At 39.1% G+C, this 21,583-nt stretch overlaps 2 protein-coding genes across 3 annotated transcripts; one reads left to right on the forward strand and one right to left on the reverse strand.

Moving 5' to 3' along the window:
* Positions 1-4,625: 4,625 nt before the first annotated feature.
* tnnt2e (troponin T2e, cardiac) lies at positions 4,626-9,344 on the forward strand. Its single transcript, XM_068716848.1, has 7 exons — positions 4,626-4,771; positions 4,869-4,946; positions 5,537-5,650; positions 5,898-6,010; positions 6,213-6,303; positions 7,172-7,212; positions 9,236-9,344. The coding sequence occupies exons 1-7, from the start codon at positions 4,649-4,651 to the stop codon at positions 9,270-9,272; spliced, it is 597 nt and encodes a 198-aa protein (XP_068572949.1). The 5' UTR covers positions 4,626-4,648; the 3' UTR covers positions 9,273-9,344.
* Positions 9,109-21,570, reverse strand: LOC137877134 (dynamin-1-like protein). 2 transcript variants are annotated; one of them, XM_068716846.1, is made up of 19 exons: positions 21,382-21,570; positions 20,802-20,943; positions 20,197-20,243; positions 20,040-20,111; positions 18,248-18,334; positions 17,709-17,871; positions 17,411-17,531; positions 16,830-16,961; positions 16,022-16,228; positions 15,688-15,808; positions 15,318-15,473; positions 15,138-15,227; positions 14,929-15,021; positions 13,658-13,711; positions 13,230-13,310; positions 12,109-12,240; positions 11,908-12,017; positions 10,676-10,835; positions 9,109-10,274 (listed from the first exon to the last, which is right to left on the reverse strand). In XM_068716846.1, the coding sequence occupies exons 1-19, from the start codon at positions 21,481-21,483 to the stop codon at positions 10,218-10,220; spliced, it is 2,127 nt and encodes a 708-aa protein (XP_068572947.1). In that variant the 5' UTR covers positions 21,484-21,570; the 3' UTR covers positions 9,109-10,217. The 2 variants fall into 2 exon arrangements, with proteins under 2 accessions (XP_068572947.1, XP_068572948.1); XM_068716847.1 differs by lacking the exon at positions 13,230-13,310.
* Positions 21,571-21,583: the final 13 nt, after the last annotated feature.

Genomic DNA, 21,583 nt, shown 5'->3' on the forward strand with positions numbered 1-21,583 from the left:
AGTGCCCATGGTGGAATCATTTCAAATTCTACAATTGCTCCAATCTCTCAGCATGTAGCCAACGTTTTTTGGGGGGGGTTTAGTTGTTTGTACAAATAATAAAAGCATTGAAAGGAGAAGAAAGGAGAAATACAAACCATCTGTCCGAGGAAAAAGAAACCTCTAGGGCTTGTAAAAACATAAGTCGATGAGACAAAGAGGACAATATAAAGAGGACAAACAACAATAAATCACAGTGGGGAAAAACATGAAAACACAAAAACAAATATAACCACTTCTAATTATATTGATCCCAAGAGAACTGTCTGTTATGTTTGTCTGAGTTTGCGTCAGTTCGACAGCTACATTAAAACTCCTATTATCTGAAAACAAGGAAGTTAATTAAACATGTATCTCGTCCTGTGTGTGGTGAATTGAATTGGTGATTCTTGATGTTTTGATTGTCTGCTTTCCTCTTTGTTTCAGGTAATTCAAATCCAAGATGTCTGGAGAAGAAGTAGTTGAGGAGATGCTGTGAGTACCTTCATTGCTTTTTAATTGCATCTTTAGTGTTTTCAGAAAGATCTGAATTTCACCAATCACTCCAAAAGCTCATTCCGTTCACTTTTTTTCTATTTCAGAGAGGAAGGTGAGTAAGGCTTTGAGAGCATTCACTATGTTTTTGAAAGCAAAATGTCACTTTCAAGCATCTGTTGCAAGACGTAGCTGACCTTATTATGTCTGCTCAGAGGTAGAAACCCAGCAAGAGCTAGGTAAAAGCTTCTGCATGCCTTTGTGTGTGTGTATTGTGTCGTTTCCGTTGTCTACTGCTGTTAAGTATCGTCTGTCAGTGATAGAGGCCAGAGCAAGCTGACTGAGTGTGGTTTTTTTATTGGTGCAAAATAACAAAATGAAGAGAGTTAAACAATGGTGGACGTGTCAGAACATACAGACCTTAAGACAGGACAGCAAAATAATTTTTGTTATCGAAGTTTATCGAATTCATCAAATGTAAGATATATTGTGGTTAAGGTAAGTGTGTGCTCAGGACTACAAAGAGTTAATACATGGTGACCAAAAAGAGTCGTATTCTGTGGTTTGTGTGTGTGTGTGTGTGTGTGTGTGTGTGTGTGTGTGTGTGTGTGTGTGTGTGTGCGCGCACACTTTAACACTTCATTTGACAACACTGTGAACACTGTCAGATTCTCGTGTAACCGTAGCTTTTTATCTAAATTATTTCCATCCTATTTTAGCACTGCAATGTTTGCTTCTAAATAATTCTGTACTGACAGGTTGCATAATGGGTTTACCAGTCAAGGTTTTATATACAAATAAGGCTTTTTATTGTATCAAAATTGTGTACTGTACAATTTTGATATTGATTGATGATGTATGTCCTTTTTTAATATTTTGCTTTTACTTCAATACAGTTCATATTACTCCACTACATGTATTTGACAGCTGTAGTTGATAACGCTAACACTAACAATGCACTCTTGATACCACGCATAAGTGTGCAGCTATTACCTTTTTCTTTTTTGTAGCTTCATATTTACCATACAGACATGAAAGTGGTTTTGATCATATCATCTAACTCTTGACAAGAAAGCAAATAAGTATATTAGGCAAAATGTCTAACTATTCCTTTAAAGATGACAGGGTCACATCGGGTTGTGTCCGAGTTGCCAGCAGCTCCAAAAAAGTGAGATTTCCCCTCTAAACTTCTCAGATAGTTTCATTAAATAACGGTTTTAGGTCCAAATAGGTCAAATTATCCATCATTTTGCTCAAAGAGCAAAGATTAACGTCTCAAAAATGAATATAAATGGTTGGTGCTTTTTTTTTCCATGACTTTTTCCCGTTAATCATCTCCCCCTCGGATTTATCTTTGGACATTTAGCTGATAATACAATAGACTTTTAGGATTTTTACTTTTTCTTTTGATGTATTGGTTCTTATACGTAAGCAAAGTATCAGATTACTTATTCCACCACTGATTAGCATTGGATAAAAATAATTAAATAACATTATTCCTGTTCTGTTATATGAATCTGCTTTGATTTCTGACACGTGACCGCTCACAGGCTCAGTTTGTAATCCCAGATCATTTTAGCTTTGGTCACCATGTCAGACCTCAGCATTGGTTTCAGTGTGTCCCAAGAGGCAATATCAGTGTTCCAGGTTTGACCAAATCCCAGCCTCAAGCTATTTACCACAGGCTTATTGATCCACTAATCCATATTTAGTTCACTCAGTCATGGAAACACTGAAAGTATTTGTATGACTTGTTTTTGTCAGTAAATGTTTAATTTGCGCTTCACTACACACCTCTGGCATATTGTGTGTGTGTGTGTGTGTGTGTGTGTGTGTGTGTGTGTGTGTGTGTGTGTGTGTGTGTGTGTGTGTGTGTGTGTGTGTGTGTGGAACCATGTCTTCTTTTGTTGTTTTTTGGCCAACAGCAACAGAATTTGGCCTCAATAGTTCTTATGTTCGTGTTGTATAGATGTTGAAGTTGAAGTTGAAGAAGCTGCACCTGAAGTTGAAGAAGCTGCACCTGAAGTAGAAGGTAATTCTCCTCTTTAGGTATTATTATGTCATAATTCATCAGTTTTTATAGAACATAATATTTACATGGAAAAAGGCTAAAATTGAATCTTTCACTTGAGATGATACGACTTGTATGTGTAATATTGCTCATGTGCTGTCATAAATATTACATACATACCCATTTTATATTGATGACACACCGACTCAGTAAAAACTCTTGTGCTTTCCACCTGCACATTGCAGTAGAAGTCTTTTCACCTCTTCATTAACCTAATAAAGATAATAGCTTTTTTATGTTAAGTAATTGTGCCGTCTACTCGGACACAATTCCTGTTTGCATGGAAGTAAAACTGAGCACTGAGTTTCATTTACTGACAGAATAGTGGTTTAAACATTTCTTTTTAATGTGACAATTTTCTAGAATGTTAGTCTATTTCAGTTTTAATCACATACTGAATGTCTTGTTTATTTTATGTTTACAAAGAAAATATATAATATTTTCATTATTTAATGTCGCCTTAGAACCTCCTATGACAGAAGATGAAAAAGCATTATTTTGTCATCTCTTATATGGAATATTATATTCCTTGACTGAAGTATGTTTTGGCTGAATCGTTCCCCTAGATAACATTAAGTTATTGTTGTAAAGTCATGAACATTTACTGATGAGCTATTCTTGCATTTATTATGATCACTGCCTCTGATGATAACCCGCCTGTTCCCATTACTTCCACAAAGATCCTGCAGAAGAAGGTGAAGCATAGCCTCTGTTCACACTGGCATGCATGGTGTGACTAAACAACAGTGCATCACTCTGGTTTGTGCATCCCACCATTTATAACATTCATGTAGCTGGGGCAAGAAGATAGTGCTGAGATATTTATGGAAAATAGTAATGGTAACGTTCAGTCTTTTGAATTTCCTATTAGAGATGAATTAATGTTCATGTGGTGGTGTAATATTTTTCCTCATGCCTTAATATTTATTCTGATAACACACTTTTACAAAAGATATGCCTCCATCGTCTGAAAATATACAAAGCTTCCATGGCTTTGAACCCCTAGAGTAGTTACACTAACCCAGTATGACAAGGCATGCAGAAACTGTTCAGACTTTCTATTTCTTCTACTGACAGGCGAGAACATTTCTCATATGAAAATATATAAAGTAGATATCTGACCTGTGTGAAACATGAAGTTCATTTATTTGTATTGCATGTCCTTATGTCCTTTGCCGTAGAGTCTCCAGCTGAAGGTACTTTAACTTGCTGATGAGGCCTTTGTTTGTGACCGTTACCGTTTAAAATGAATGTCCAGTGTTTTCACTGGTCAACTGCACTGTACAACACATTCTCAGACACACAGACTGCCAAAATATAGACCGTATTTTATATACAACTTTGGGAGACTATGAAGAAACCCCCTACATATTTAGTGTACTCAATGGTACACATGCTGCTCATTTTACTGTATTAGACGTCATGCACAAGATGGATACAGATGGTTCATAATAGTGTTTTTGCAATAGAAAGGGCTATTGCATATCAGAATACTGACTTATAGCATTATGAGCAAGATTTCTTGTTCTAGTACTTTATACACTTTTGTCAGAATGTGTGGTGAGTGTATGAGCACTGCCATTTTATCTAATAAAGCTCAAACTGTTTGACACATCAGTTGAGCATTTTTAACTACAGATTCATGTTTAAACGATTAAAATAAAGGCAATGACCAAAAAAGGTAAATGAGTGTTTATAATAACTGAATCCCTTTTTTTTTATTATCATAGATGACTCCAAACCCAAACCAAAGTAAGTCTAATGCCATGTGAATTGTAATCTGTTTACATCAACCAACTAGTGGTTAACTGGTCTTTTAAAGTCCTATTCTTATCAGAGATGTTATTTTAGGGCATTTGCGCCAGCTATAGCTGTGCCGAAGATACCAGAGGGAGACAAAGTCGACTTTGATGTAAGTGATTAATTGTATTTTAAGGGACATAGAAATATCGACACAACAAAAAATGTTTGTCTATAATGTATGTGTCCGAGTTTGTCTAGAATGTAGTCGTTTATAGTCAATACTTTGCTCAGTGGAAATGCAATATAAACAATGTGGACATTATGCAGGACATCCACAGGAAGCGTCAGGAAAAGGATCTGACGGAGCTGCAGTCTCTGATCGAGGCCCATTTCATTCAGAGGAAGAACGACGAGGCGGAGCTCATCGCTCTCGTTACCAGGATCGTAAGTCTTCCAGGAAAATGTGCCAGAACATTGTAGTTACACACCACCCAACAAGCAGTTTCAGTGCGTGTGTGTGTTTGTGGGCATGGATGAGCAGGAGAAGCGTCGTACCGAGAGGGCTGAACAGCAGAGGGTCCGTGCTGAGCTGGAGAAGGAGAGGCAGGCTCGTGTTGCTGTGAGTCCCCTCTAGTTGTCGTCGCATCTTTTTCACGACATAACCCCACATATAATAATTAAACAGCGTTCCATGAAAAATAACTGAAGTTTCTCCTTGCTTCCTAAACACAATTAGGGTGTTGGGCATGTGTGTATCCTGCTGGGGAATCTTCTATGATAAATATAAACTAAACAACTGAAAGACAATACCCTTCCCTTGATTCCTTCTCTTATCTTTTCAAAATAAATGCTGGCCATTGATGCTTTCAAGTATGAGTGTGCTTGGTGCAGTTTACTAATGTCATATTACACGATTGCCTTGTGCAAGTTAATTTCAGCTCAGATGACATAGATTTTGATTAACTTGAAGGCTTTTGGGGAATATTTATTTTCATGTTATCTGTGTAAAATATTTATGCATTATATTTGTCTTTTAAAGCCGCTATCAAAAGCTGGATCAAAAGACTGTTTAATGTGAGGGGAGTCACTCATAGTGATGAACCTATAGTGAATTATCACCCAACTCTGCTGCTCCCATCGGCTTTAGTTACTTTTACTGCATATGTTTGGTCATTGTTTTGGTTTTCTGCCTCACAACTCTCATGGCAGGAAGAAAAGGAGAGAAAGGAGCTGGAGGATGCACGTAAGAAGCATGATGATGACGCCAAGAAGAAGAAGGCTCTGACAACCATGACTCATCAGTATGGTGGTGTCCAACAGAGGGTCAGTCATAACACACAGATACACAGGAAAACTGTGTTTCTCATAATTGATAATATGTAAACAACCATCGCTGAAATAAATGACAAAAGACAAAGACTGCTACCATGGTCGTAAATGCAGCATGTGTGTTTGCACTTGAATTATTAGGAAAAAGGATCAGAGATTCAGACATCTTCTAAATTTTCTGTCTTTTATTCTTTCTTGTATTCTTTCAACACAACCACTCGGATTGATTCTCCTTCTCCAGCAAGAAGGAAAGAAGGGCGCGAAAAAGCAGACAGAGAGAGAGAAGAAAAAGAAGATCTTGGCAGAGAGGAGGAAGGCTCTCAACATCGACCATCTCACTGAGGACAAAGTAAAGTAAGGACAACATGTTTTTACTTGCAGTCATGGTTCACAGTTCTGTAGACAGGCTAATGTCCGCATATTCAGTCTGATGCAGGGGATTTGTTTGTGAATAGACTTCCATCTACTTCCCATTATTTGTATCCTAGAGTTTTACAGTATCAATATGGCCTTTCAGTTTCCTGTTACTGAAATACTCCCGTTTTTTGCTATAAAGGGAGAAGGCCAATGAGATGTGGCAGTGGCTGATGACGCTGGAGGCCGAGAAGTTTGACCTCAGCGAGAAACTGAAGAAACAAAAATATGAGGTAAGAACTTTGCCTTGATGGTCATGTGCCAACTGCTGGATGAACTTGCCTACTTTAAGAACAGTTTCAGTATAAAAGTGAATCTATCTATCCGGTTTGGAAAGTAAGGAAATGTTTTTCAAAATTATTGTTTTTATTCCATGTGAAGATGGATACAACTTTCATGTCTGTATGCCAATAAGGAAAAAGCCAGTAAGCTTAGCTCAGCAAAGACTGGAAACGGGGAAACAGCTAGCTTAGCTCTGTCCAACAAAATAAAACATGTTAACTTGTCAGCTTTTAGAGGTCCTGGTTGGCAGAATTTGCAACGTACAACTGTGTTTAGATTTGTCACTACTGCCTTTTACAACAGTGTATCCTTTTTCAAACTTTAAAATTCCAAGACATGTTTTTGCTGATATATTTTAGGAAACCTTTTTTTTTTTTAACAACGTAGCCAGGGACTGCAGATGTAAAATAGCATTTTGGCTAATTCTGGCATGTTTATATGTGTATTTATTCATTTGCACTGTCCCCTTTCTCAAGTAAACTAAACCGCACTGACAGAGTGGTATAGATCTTCTTTTCCTTTCTCTTGGCAACATTTTTTGTATATTTCACAAAATATCTCACTATGTTTATGAAATTTGGAAATGTTAGTACGTTTATTGCGTTTTTTTTAAATCAAATTAGATAAATATCCTATAATGTGGCTTTGAAGCCACAGACTACCTGGGGTAAAATAATTATGACAAACATTGCAAATTTGATGGTGCACAGCCCTGAAAAAGCCACAGAATGCTAAAGCTCTACCAGTATGTACTGTGCTTTTTGAGTGGAAGATTGTCCTGAGGGCGCCTATTTAACATGAATGTGGCTTGACTTCCAGATCAATGTACTCCAGTCCCGAATCAATGAGCAGCAGAAGTTGTGAGTAACCGTTAATGAGGAGTGTTAGCCTCTTTGTTGCTGTGTAGTTTGCTTTCTGTGTGTTGAAGAGCCACAAACCGAGCCTTAGACAGTGGAGCACGAAAAAAACGTATCAACCACTCAATGACTGAGTCCCAAACAGGTGAAACGAGTAATGTTTGTTGATGATGAAGTCTGCAAGAAGCTGCCATTAGGTTATTTGATCCAGCAAGAGAAGTCCTGAAAGTCAGGTATTTTGTTTCTACATCTAGTCAGTGATACTTAAATGATGTTCAGTCAGGAAGACTGGAGGTGAGTCTCATCTGCAGATGAAATTCTTTGTGTGTCAGGTGAACATATTTCTCCCTGCTGATAGACCTGTTTGTTCCCCCACAGGTCTATCAGCATCAGGGTGGCATAAAGCATAGTCTCAGCACGTATGGGTACTAGAGTATCTTTAGCTTTCTTTAAAAAAAAAAAAAAAAAAAAGTCATAGATTATGCCAATAGAATGTCTTTAAAAAAAGGTTATAGTATATACATTTTGCCATTTAAGAATGTCATTAAAAAAAAAAAATCATAGTACAGTATGTCTTGAGAAATTCATTAAAGAAATCATAGTATATTGTGCCATAAAAATGTTATTATAAATCCATAGCATAGTATGCGTTTAGATTGAGATTTTTGCTTTAGAAGATAAGATCCGATTTAACTTTACATCAAATACAAAATAAAGGTGACAGTTGAGGGGAAGAAGCTGTTCTTTTGCCTGCTGGACTAGGAATGTCAGTCCTAGTCCAGCAGGCAAATACTATGGCTTTGAATATAGTATCAATAGTACGTTGAAAACAGTCATAGTATAGGATGTCGAAAAAAGTTTAAAAAGGCATAATATAGTACGTTGAAAAAGTAAAAAACGTCATAGTATTTTATGTTGAAAAAGTAAAAAAAAACAGTCATAGTATGTTGAAAAAAGTTTTAAAAAGGCATAGTATAGTACGTAAAAAAACGGTCATAATATAGTGTGTCGGAAAAAGTAAAAACGGTCATAGCGAAAAAGTAAAAAAGTCATAGTATTGTATGTCGAAAAAGTAAAAAAACGGTCATAGTATAGTGTGTCGAAAAAAGTAAAAACGGTCATAGCGAAAAAGTAAAAAAGTCATAGTATTGTATGTCGAATAAGTAAAAAAATGGTCATAGTATAGTGTGTCGAAAAAAGTAAAAAACTTTCATAGTATAGTATGTCGAAAAAAGTTTAAGAAAGGCATAATATGTCGAAAAAGTAAAAAACAGTCAAAGTACAGTAGGTCGGAAAAAGTAAAAACGGTCATAGTATAGTACGTTGAAAACGGTCAAAGTATAGTATGTCCAAAAAAAGTTTAAAAAGGCATAATATAGTATGTCGTAAAAGTCAAAAACGTTCATAGTATATCGAAAATAGTCACAGTATAATATGTCAAAAAAGTAAAAACGGTCATAGTATAGTATGTCGGAAAAAGTTTCAAAAAGGCATAATATAGTACGTAAAATATTTCTTACACTTCATTTGCAAATGTTCCTGATTTGTTTAACACTATTAGTTTAAAATTTTTAAATGTGATATGAAGCAGCCGTTTCAAGCAATAGTCTCAAGTTACATACGTCGACATTTTAAAGGCAGAAATGTCTGTTTAATCAGCTATTAAAAGTTAACACTTATGGGTGAGGTACAAAGGTAAGGCTGCTGCTGAGAGGACACAATCATATGCAAGCTGTGTGAAATTGTGCGTGCTTAACCTTTTCTAAGAGCATGATGCTTTTGTTGATTTGCTGTTATATTGTATTAAGGAATTCAGCTGCTTTTGTTCAACAAACATCTATATTCTTCAAAAAAAGTATACACCAAGTATAATACTCTGTTTACAAAGGAAGCCAAAAATCCTTACACGTCAATGCATTTATTTATTTAAACTTGCTATGACATCACTGTCTAAAATTTGATCATTTAGATTTGAGCTGTATGGAAAACCAAAATGAAGACGGTACAAATGTGTTTCATTCCACAGCGCCAAAGGAAGGGGCAAGGGCAAGGGCAGGAGGTAGAAGCAGACATCAGCGGGAGCTCTCCAAGGAAACATCGGAAAATGAGCAGTAGTATTGACAGATAACATTAATGTATGCTTAAGCAATAAAAAGTTAAGTTTGGAACTAGTCGATATTTTTGTTCTACTGTGTACCAATCACCACACTTGTCAGTTTGAATAACATTCAACTGGCATTAAAATACATTATTTATTCTTCTGGCAACCATACACAAACACAGTGTGAATTTCACATATAGACAGCGATATGTAAACATAATTTAACAACTTACTGCAATGCTTGATGTTATCCACACATTCAATAACATTAATAAATAAAAATGCTGATTGCAATTGTGTCAGAATAATTAACTTTCTATACAGTGCAAAAAATAAAGTGATGAAGTATAGAGAACTAACATTAGCTGAAACTCATGTATTTACGTTTAGTTACCCAATCCCTATTATTACACTATGATTTCTGAGGTTTTTATAGTTTGACACATGACAGCTAAATGAAACGGTTGCAGATGAGAGGAATATTTAGAATTTGTTATTACCTAGAGGCCAAACATTAGCACAATGCTCTGTGGAGCTACCAAAATGGCATCAAAACTTTCATTTCCACCTCACACAAAAGTCCATTCCATACTGGTTAACTGTATTAAACTAACTAAGTAGTATGCTTTGGAGCCATGGGTGGCAACTGCAGTTTCAAAAATTTCACCTTTTAACAGAGCCAGTGCATTTCCATACACTCTATACATCACCAAGTATTTTAAATAAACAATTAACTTACATTTCTTTCAGGTAGCTTACGAGCCAATATGATACCTACTTCAAGCAGGAATCAGAACAGTGCATTTTCTTACTTGCAAATCCAAACTTCATGTTCAGACGTGGAGCGTCGGTCCTTTAGGCATGATGAGGCAGTAGGAGATCGGGTTCAGCTCCCTTTGTTGATTTTTCACCACAGATGTGTTTCCCTGATCTCAGCGATCACCTGGCTAGCTTTTTGCAAAGCCTGTGGACAAAGTCAAACTAGAATTAATGCCTCACAGTACAACCAGTCATGTTTCACTTTATGTCTGTCCAAAATGATATAATTATGACATTTGTGAAAAATGTCATAATTAGCATATGAAAGTTAATGTTATCTGAGGTCACAGTTGCCTTGGACTCAAGGATTAACTGATTTTGGTGGTCAAAGTGGACGTTTGTGCCAAATTTTAAGTAATTTGCTCAAAGCGTTCCTGAGACATGACAATAGGACGTACATGAGGTCAGAGTGAATCTAATCTGATCATCCTTGAGTCCAGGTGGACATTTGTAGAAAATCACAGAGGCATACAACAATCAAGTGACTGATAAAGGACCCTCAATTAATCGTGGTGAACTAGACACTAAACGGTGGGAATCTGTTACCTGCAGCATGTCGGCAGCCTCCTTGCGCCGCTGGGCCATGTCCTCCGATTCAGTCAGTAGATCGTTGAGGAGGCCAGATTTATACAGCTGGCCAACGAGCTCGCTCTGGAGGCTGTCCTTCACATGGTTGACCAGGAAGTGCATCACTGCCTTTGGCACACTGCGAGGGAGAGAGGAAACAGACCGAACAGATGGCTGAGAACAAGGAGGCAAGATGGCCTGGTGATTGTGTTGTCCCCCTAGATGGAGGGGCTCGAGTTTGGCCCACCAGGTGGCCGTGTCCGTAGAAGTATCAAGAGTTATGAATTGAATACAATACATTTATTTCTATCAAAGTATCCAGGGTGCAGCAATATGGAAAACGTTTTCCAGGGAGACATTCTTAATAATAAGGGTGGTGATGTTTGATATTGTGAATAAATCCTATTAAAATCTCAAAAACTATGTTTTTTCAATACTTTCTGACTTCCCTATCCTGTCTGTGGCTTCTACCCCCGAGCCTGTTGGTTCCTACAATAAATGTATCTTAAACAGTTCTTAAATACATAGTTTAATCTTTGAAAAAGGCTCAGTAATTTTTCTACAACAGCTGGGCACATTAGTTTTTAGCAAATATTACTCAAACAGAAGTAACTACTGCATTTGTTGGGGACAATTTTCAGCCGAGGATTAATATACATTTGGTGAGTATCTACGACAGCAGGAGGGTGTACGTGATATTGGCTCAACATTACCTACAAAAAAAACGTAGGTAATGTTTGATGAAGTCGTGTAATGACGGCTCTGGCTAATATCTACCAGCAGCCAATTCTAGCCAGAAATGAAAACAGTGTTAGCATGGCACAGCATTTTAAAATCAATCAGAACAACCTACTAACCTTACAAGAGAGCACTCCCATCACATGGAGGTTTTTAAAGTGGTCTAATTTATAATATAGAAACAATAGTTGTTGCTAACTCACAAACTCAGTGGGCACATGTCACAGCAAGCATGATGTTTCTCTTATTCCTCTGATGTTAATGACAATCCAGAACTAGAGACCATACTGCCATCTGTTGGTCTGAAGTGGTCTTACAAACTCCTTTTCAAAAGCCACAGAGAAAGAAGCTTAATACAGCTTTGGCTACGCAGACATTACTTGTTAATTCATTGTTAGTTTTGGGATTTGTTGAAGATACATAATATTGACATTCACCAGGCTTCTCTGTTTAAGAGGAGCTAGCTGGCATACCTGTCCTGGATGTTCTTACGGACGATGAGGAAGTATGACTTGATGAGGCGCTCGATGACCTCACAGTCCCGCTGCTCACGTGATGACAACTTCCTGGCAACCGGCACAGGCTTGGGGGGGGGGGGGGATAATGTTTTTAATCGAGCGTTAGATACTGTGATCTTCATAATGGGGCATGCTGATAGTCTTATGATTAGTTACCACATCGAGCAGGTTAACAACTCCTCTAAGGGGGCTTCCAGGTCCGGAGCCCGGGGCGTCCTCTCCTTTCCTCAGCATCCCCCTCCAGTTCCCTGTACCATCCTGCTCCCCCTGAGGCCCTGCTGCTGGGGCCTGCCGAGCCAGGAACACAAGAAATATGAAAATAGATGGTCATTAATCCAACAAATGATTACAACAACACATTTCTCTTGTCATTAGGGTTCACAGGGAAAAGATGGTTAAGGAATGTAGCATTATACCCTTCACCGGTTCATATGCAGCAGTGCAAACACAAGTCAAACAGGCATGTACACAAAAGTTAAGGAAAAGAAAAAAAGCAATAGTCTTGTTTTTTTATTGACTGAAATTCAACGGTGCTTTGAGCTCATGTAAAGCAGGTATAATGTTAATCCTACTAACAATCTCAGTTTAGCTAATTGGCATTAAACACAAAGCGTAGCTGATAAATGAAAATGTGAAAGATGGAGATGAAAAGTTAAGAGATTTGAAAGTTTTCATACTGAGGGGAACATGAATCAAATGTTACGCCGATCCATTCGATTGTTGCAAAACACAAATGTCAACCTCGTGGTGGCGCTAGAGGGAAAGTCAGGGGATCACCAAAGCAGGGAGGTTTTGTCCTCTGGGAACCATGAATGTTTACAACACATTTCATGTTTGAGCGGTTTCAGTCTGGACAAAAGTGATGTAGCGACCAACTGACCGACGGATCGGCATCCCTACAGCCATGCCGCTAGCAGGTCTGTGACTGCATATTTTAGGGTAATTCACAAACAGGCTTGTAGAACTTCCACTATCACACAATTCCTATAAAATAAGTAAAAAAAAACAACGGGCAACCGAAGTGTTAAGAGGTTGGAAAAGGAAACGGGAAGAGAAAAGCATTTTCTGTGAGACAGGTGGACCAACTTTGGGGACACAGAATCTGCAGGATACACAACGGTTGTTAGTGCAAATCCACACAGGCTGAGGGAGAGCAAAACAAGAGCATGGCATCAAGAGACAAAGATGAAAGTGCATGCCAGCAGCCCATGCTCATCCATCCATCCATGCCCCACCATCAGCCCCGCACAGAGCCAGAGAGCTGCGTTTGTGCCCACCTTGGCACCGTCCATGTCTGCTCCAGACGCATAAGGCTCGCCAGAAACCCCAGTTGGGCCAGCCGGGCCTTTGCCAACAGACTAACAGGAATATGAGAGCAGGAATGGAGAGAGAGAGAGAGAGAGAGAGAGAGAGAGAGAGAGAGAGAGAGAGAGAGAAAAAAAGCACTGAGAAGAAATGTGGAAAGACAGCGAAAAGGAGGTTGGCAGTTGAAAGTTATTTGAGGTGAGGAGAGGAGACTTTCTGAGAGGAGATGTGGGATAAAATTCCTCAATGGAAACTATCCGAGGCATTCGGTTCACAGACCCTCATCCTGTAGTGCCATGAACGATTAACACTGCACAAGTCCCCTTTATACGACTGGAGACCAAAACATTAGAACACATGAGCTGCTGTATTATATTTTAAAATAAGGTTGTTTTTTTACCTTGTCCCTGGGCACCGCAGACGGCAGCTCTCTCATTCGGTTTCTCCTTTCCTCCTTCAAATACACAAGAACACAAGCTGGTTAAAATAATAGTTTTGTCAAAATTATAAAAAAAATCTTTAACACAGCTTAGGGAAGTATGTCACTGAAACACTCATAATGAAGGAAGTTATCCTACTTGTTAAATAAATGTTCTACCAACTATTATGCTCATTAAACATAAATGGAATCATGTCACAGTGTAAATTATTTTCTGTGTATTAAATACAAATCCCACCAGGAATTTTTCAACAGACTAATGATTTCATAAATAACAATAATGCAATTTAAATAAAGATGACATTCCTGTGGAAACAAAAAGGGCATAATAATTTAAATCCTACAGGAAACTAAATACCCAATTGTGAACTTTAATACCTACTGAATAATGTATAGCATTAAAATATTAACTACTTGAATTGATGTGGTTTAGTTTCCCCTTTTTAAAAATTTAGGGAGTCAAATATTTGAAAAAAAGTTGATTTCTGATCTAAACATTTTAAAAGTCAGGACAAATGTATGAATAAAAATGGATTGATGAAATTCAGACACCAAAATATGAGATTAAATATTCACATTTGAACAATCAGGCTACAAAAGACAATTAATTAATCAACCTCTGTGCTATGAATACATTCTGTCAGTCACATAATCCAAGTGTGTAATCTGCTTTACTGTCAATACAAGAGAAAGCCGGAGCTTCATGTTTGAGCTTTTCAAGTTAATTTTGTTGACTTTTTAGGTTCTATTGCAGTGCCAGTTGAAAACCTGCCTGTTCAGAAGGGGCTGAATATTTGGCCTGTGGTGTTGCTGCTTTCTGGAGAACCGCTCAAACAAACAACTTCATTCTCAACACTGACTGACTGACTCTCTCACTCACTCACACACACACACACAGTAAAACTTGAAACCTCATAGAAAGGAGGGATAATAACCTAGAGTATTTCAAAAATTGGTTTTAAATGTTAAATATGTCAATGCTATAATATCAGCTGGGTTAAAATTAGTTTCTCGTTAATAAGGTATTCAGCTGCTTTTTAGATTCAATATATTGCAGCTTTTATTTGCTTCCATATATTCTGATTAAATAGCATTTAATGATTTTTAAATACTTAAAATATTAATTTATAATCTCAGGCTGACAGGTAAGCAATGCCAGGTTTGCGCATCTCCTCTCTTTATTCTGCCAGAAAAAGTTATGTATTTCATGGTATGTTGTTATGAGTACAGACCTCTATATTGTTATTCATGACCCCACAGGCGTCTGCAAAGTCTGGATGTTTGGTGTTGATGTAGGCCAGCTCTATTGCAACCAAGTTATGCACCTGTGACAAGAAAAAAGGACAACTTAAGTTCTCATTAAATACAGCACCCTGAAAGATAACGACTGCAGGCAATGGAAGCACAAATGCAAAAGAGAGAGAGATGAACGTGATTGTACCATTTCATTGGTGATAGGCAGTCTCTTCCTCAAGAGGGAGGTGACTACTTCCACAATGGCATCATGCAGCTTAGGGAATCTCTGCAGCTCCTGCAGGACAAAACATTGTGAATATGAATGTGTGTGTGAGTGTGTGAGTGAAAGATCAATACATGTGAAGATGTGAGCCTCGCCGTTTACCTGTGTGCTGTAGTTGCTGCAGTGCTGGATGATCCTCTGCATCTCCTCGTGGACGAGCTCCACGCAACGCAAACTGGGCTCCTCCAGGCGTTTCACCTGCTTCTTCACCAAAAGCTCGAAGGAAACCTCGGGCACAAACAGGGACGGACGCGGGCCCTGACGCAGGGGAAGCAGGGAGCTGCAGGTTAGCAACTATTACCCAAAGCTCTGTTTTAAGTGAGCAACAAAAGCAAAAAAATAGACTGTATCTCACAAAACAAAAAAGCTGCGTCTCTGTTGCTTTACAATAGCTCAGTGAAGTAACGATGACAGGAGAAACTTTAGCGTCCCTAACGATTTTATAGTTATGGAATGATGCAGCAGCACTCACTGTTGCGTTTCTTATGGCCGTTAGTATGTCTATGGTGCTGAGTCCTCCCAGAGGATCCACAGACTCCAATGTTCTGCCAAAAGTCTCGTGGAATATGTAACAAATTCTGGCTCCACCACACCTGAAAAATAGCAACGGGGGGATATTAGCTGTGATGTGAACCCCGTGGCCCACGCTCCTGTCAGCTCCTCCACCACAGAGGCTGTGCGTGCCTAAAATTACAAGTTGTATCATATTAAATGATGAAACCAATGCAGTCGTTTTGCTCATTTTCACTGCACTGGATCAACAGCGTCACCCTGTGGCCGAGCAGAGGAGAGGCTCCGGTACTCACAGTTCTGCCGTCTCAATGTATTTGGCCGTGCCCTCTATAGTGTTGCAGTATTCCGTGGCGAACTTGGTGATGAGCTGGAGAAAGGTGGCACTTTGGTCTTCCACGGGTTCACCGTAGCTGCTGAGCAGGGACTGGTACTGGGCTGCCAGGACGTTGATCCGTGTCTTCAGGTCAGGCAGGCAGTCTCTGATGTGATGCATCAGTAACCTGACATTATGGAAGTGAAGGGCAGAGGGTTCTGTTTTTATGCAGATATGAGTTGTGATTTGTAAAGCTGAGCATCCATTGTTTAAATAAAAGACAATTTCTGATGGCTGTTATTAGTAGCAGGGCTGCTTCTGACATAAAATGGGTCTTGGTTACATTCATACTTGTATATCTGTGTTGCATCTTATTCTTTGTTCACTCCCTGTCTTGGAAAAATTAAGAATTATATATATCTTTTTCATAAAGACAGGCTGTGGGTATCTGGTGCACAGAAAGAATACTACCTAGTAAAGGAAAATGAACTTGACTACAATGGAAGCATTCTGCACACTAATAGGCTGCAGAACGACTCACTCAATTACATATTTATTTGAATTATATACTCAAAATTTAAACAATGCAGTGCTGATTTTAGCGTTTTCTGAGAGGTAGCTCTTTTGAGTTTACCTTCAAAAGGTCTGAACTGGTCTAAGTAATAATGACACAAATTTAAAGAAGCACAAGGTTGTTGTATGCAAAACTGTTGATGCGGTGACACAGGGGTTGTAAAATGGTTTACACCGATAGCTCCACGAGCCTCCCATGTATAGTTCAGGTTTACCTGTTAAGGGTTCTGGCCAGGTACTTGGTCCCGTTTCTGTTGGCAAGAGACGGATATTTCTTCTGCAGGAAAGCATGTTCGTCTCGGATGGCATCGGTCACAGACTTTTTATTGTTGATGTCCAGCTGGCTCCTAAATGTTTAAATACAATACACCATCAATTAGTCCTGGGCACTAAAGGTGCCCAGTAAAATAAATGTTGCTTAGAAGATCTTACATCCATCAATATTATATATCTTACGAAGCCTAATAAACTGCATATCATAATACTGCATCTGTTTTTGTACGAATTTGTGATTTGTAAGTTACTGATGTTTCTTAAACTGAACTGAATGATGATGATGATGATGATTTAAGGCTGACAGTTGTTATCAGATTGTATAATGTCAAAGTATCCCACAACGTAATCCTTTATCACTGTAATCCCAAACAACAGATATCAATATACCAGCATTAAATATGTATAATAGTACACTCATCTCTATTGAGCCTCTTGTCTCTATCAGAACACACTTATCTCTGTTATGAGTGATGGATTATTTCATTATATACTCCACAACAGTAAATGCACTTGTCCAGACCTGTTGACTACTCCAATGAGGCCTAGTTTGACAGGAATGACTCTGCCCATCAGCACATCCATAGCATCAGTGCCGGCGTCCATCAGGTCCAGCTTGGTGACCACAGCCAGTGTCCTCCTGCCTGGTGAGTCACAATCATTCAAACAGGTCATTATCTCTATGATAGGTACCAATACACAGCTGTTATTCATCATCTTTGTACCATTTACTGTTTAAGTCACAATGAGTCCAGTCAATAACGGTTGATTTACATTAAAAGAAAGAAAATTGCGATAGTGTTTTGGGTTTTTTTTCTTACCGTCAGGGTCGACCTCCCGGGCCACTTTGAGTGCCTCCGAGGTGGCCATGTCTGTGTTAGCCGCAGTGACGGCCAGGATGATGCAGTTGGGGTTAGCGATGTGCTTCAGGATTAGATCCTTAATCTGAACCTCGATGTCAATAGGTTGATCACCCACGGGCACCTGAAGGTGGCAATACCAATTCAAAGAAAAGACTCAATTTGATTCATTAGAGACTACAGCGCGGGGGGGGGGGGGGGGGGGGAGGTCTAACCGCAGGGGGCAAACTAATGAGGCTGGAATCAAAGCCTGCATACACTTTGGCTTTGACAGCGCCTGGTTTAGAAGCATCAAGTTACAAATTCCCTGCAGCCTACAAATATTAAATACACAAAAGCATAGACCAGACAGGGAAATTAACACCAGTGACCACGCACATCTGGTACAGCGTGTTTTTTATTCAACATTTGTACCTTTTAACAAAAAATGGAGTGTTGTATAACAAATTTCCCCAGGGGTACGGGATGATCAAAGCCTTGGGGAGTACAGCATGCGTTACCTTAGTAATTCCAGGCAGATCCACCAGCGTGAGGTTGACAACGTTTGGAGAGAATATCTTCAGATGAATGGGATCATCGCTGATCCCCTGCAGAGGGACGAGAAAAGAATAGACATGTACGGAATAGAATAGCTCAGCGGCGTTTCGCAGGACGTGTTGGAATGGCTGTCAGTTCTGAAGATGACAATATTAGAGGTGTTATCTGAACTCTCACGGTGCTGTTTTTGACACCGCTGGGTGTCTGCTATCGCGTACATTTGAGCCACACAGCTGAAAAATAAGAACCCAGCAATGTTTGAAAAACCCACAAAAAAAACTGCCTGCTGCACAGTTAAAAAGATTTTTAAACCGCGTCCCAAGCTCTGTTTCCTTTCTAGGTAGCCGGCGGCTCCATCTCTGTTAGAACTAGGATAAGAAGTTACAACATGAGAAACTGGTTAATCAAGGTTTATCATGCAGAGGACTGAATAGTGTTTAAATCAGATGATTAGAGGAGCCTTTGCGGAGTTTGGAAATTACCTTCAGAAAATCCATAAGTGTTTTTAAGTGTCTGGGCTTTTCAAAGATTTCCATGCATTTCATTTTTCAAAGAAATGGATGCTTAGCTCTGTGACTCAAATGTAACAATAATGTTATCAATATGAAACTGTTTTAAATTGAAGTTACAAAGTGCTTTACAAGAAAACCTTGATAGAAATATCAAGATCCAGAACTTAAGATGTAAACAAGATTGAACAATCTAAATAGTTACACCAATATACCACCAGAGAGGACAAAGAGATACTGAGTTTCCACAGCTGAGGGGCTCAGACAGCAAAAGCCTAAATGAATTGAGAAAATAGGTTTTTGAATGACTGATGGTGTAGTGTGTGCTTTATTTAAATGGGGAGGGTCTCTATTATCACTTCTGATAAACCCTAACTCTGCTAAGCTACTCAGATAACCACGATAATGTAAATAACCCAAAGTTTTACAAAGCTACCAAACCCTTTGGGCGCCAGTAGCCTGAAGCAACGTGCCAAAAGATGTGGGTGTGATTTTCAACTGTGGTCTGAAATTTGATAAACACACTGTATAAGCTCTGCTGGGAAACCCAGTTTCCTCAGCTCAGGGCTATCTCCAAAGTCAGTCCTTAACTCACATCCTCAGATTTGGGGGAAACAAGTTGTGTATGCTTTCATCTCATTGCGTCTGGATTACTGTAATTCTCTGTACATATTGTGTGCCAGTCACTAATCCCTGGTTCGCCTGCAGCTAGCCCAGAACGTGCACCTAGTTTTCTAACTGGCAAAAAAAAGAAGGAATACATTTCTCAAGCACCAAACGCCCATCCTTTGCTGCTTCAGTAGTTAGAAATAGTTTGCAATTAAAGAGTTGTGTATCTATATATGTAGCTTTGATTATGTTCTTATCATTTGAGACCTTCTAATCACTTCCACCCCCTATTAATAATTGGGTCATCAAACCAAATCCTTTAGTCTATCCCACGCATCTTTGTACAATTAGGACTAGTGAGACTGTTTATTATCATCTGAAACATTATTAGGTCCTTGGCTATCATATGTATTTTTTTTTTTATTTTATGTTTTGACTTTTTTTTTTAAAGGACCTTGCCTCAACATCTCTTAATGAGTTGTATAAGCGAACTGAATTTACGACTAGACACGCTTTATGAGGATAATATGCATCTTAGTTTTGTTTCCCACCAACAGCACTGCCTGTGGTTGAGACCCAAACATTTTGAGTTCCTCATTTAACAGTATAGATGAAAACCCATCCATCCGGGACTCACCTTATTATTCCCAGATAGTCGCTCCGTTTCATTTTCAATTTCTTGCCTGATTTCTTCAAAATCTGTGTAGATCTGCAAAAAGAAAAAAAAAGAAAAACATAAAGACAAGCAACGGTGTAGAGTAATAATTGAATATTTAATTTCATAAAATCCATACCTGGTTTTTTGTATGCAGGAACTTGCCCCACTCTTCACCTTCTCTGCCTGAAAAACATAATAAAACAGAATGGGTTACAGTTGTAGCATTGCATTCTCAAAAGGAGGAAAACACAGGTGTTAACTAATACAACCTCAAAGTCAACTACTAAAGCCAAGCAAGCACGGCTAACATGAGGATCGACGCCTGGCGACATTTACTGGTTTAGTGAATAAAGCAGCTGGAATCACAGGTGGGGCTTTGAGGAGGGAGAGCAGAACTAAGAGGCTAATCCATGTTATTGAATGTAAAGACACTTGTACAATGCACCTTTTGTGAAAGCACAGTGCTTTTTCACTCCCTGGAATCTGCAAATGATTAGAAACACAGTGACAGAGACAGAACTTAAATCCGATGACTCTTTTTCACACAGGAAACAAAAACAATGGGCCTGTTCCCTACATGCGTTTATTAGCCTAAAGAAAAGGGAAATGATGGTGATTTATATGTAAGAATGCAGCACAACATACAAATGATTGATGCGAAATCCAAAGACAGCAGTGGACTCATTAGTTGAGTCCTTAGTCTGAAGCACTGCTGAGATTTAGAGGGATTTTGATGCTTACCACCGTCATCATTTTTCCTTGCATCTCCAGGATCGACATGGACCAGTTGGAGGATGAGAGGTCGCCTGGTTACGATACCGGTCCCACGGGGCAGCAGGTCCCTGCCCACCAGGCTCTCCAGCACTGAGCTCTTACCACTGCTCTGGAGACACAATACACAGATGAAGATATGAGTTAGATGAGCAATGATCTACATTCACTTTCTGATTTAACTCACCAGGTCTGTCTATGCCCGACACAGCAAATTGTACAGTATTTTCTTGAAGCAGTGGCCTGGTTTTGGTCTGGATGGGGCTCTTAAAATAGCACTGTTTGAAGATGAGCAAAATAGACTTCACTGCCACTACCAGTGCAAACTTTGCAAATGAAATGTGCAGCAGTCGAGCACCATTTGCGGTGGGTTTTTAGCAGAGCTGCATTACTAAGGCCTCTGTGAAGTCACAATTCATGCCTGACTATTCATTATTTCTCAGCATGTTGCAACATTTCTTCCCATAATGCTATCTCTAACTGTGCATGGTAATCTAGCTAGCATGGCAGCCGCTAAATCACAAAGTACACACAGTCAGAGCATCTTTACCTGAGTCCCAACTACTGCTATCTGCGGGAGCTGAATGACATCCGCTCCCACTGTGTTGAACACGTCTTGGAGCTTGTTTATCACGGGGATAAGAGCCTCCATGCTCGCGGTTTATGAGTAAAATGATAAACCTAACGTTAGCTATGTTCGTGGTGGAGCCAAAGTCATTCAATGTCCCACCGACGCCACCATTGCGACAACA

Source organism: Cebidichthys violaceus, unplaced genomic scaffold (assembly GCF_023349555.1).
Source record: "Cebidichthys violaceus isolate CVI_PGR_0920_01 unplaced genomic scaffold, fCebVio1.0.p SCAF_21, whole genome shotgun sequence".
Lineage (NCBI taxonomy): Eukaryota > Metazoa > Chordata > Actinopteri > Perciformes > Stichaeidae > Cebidichthys > Cebidichthys violaceus.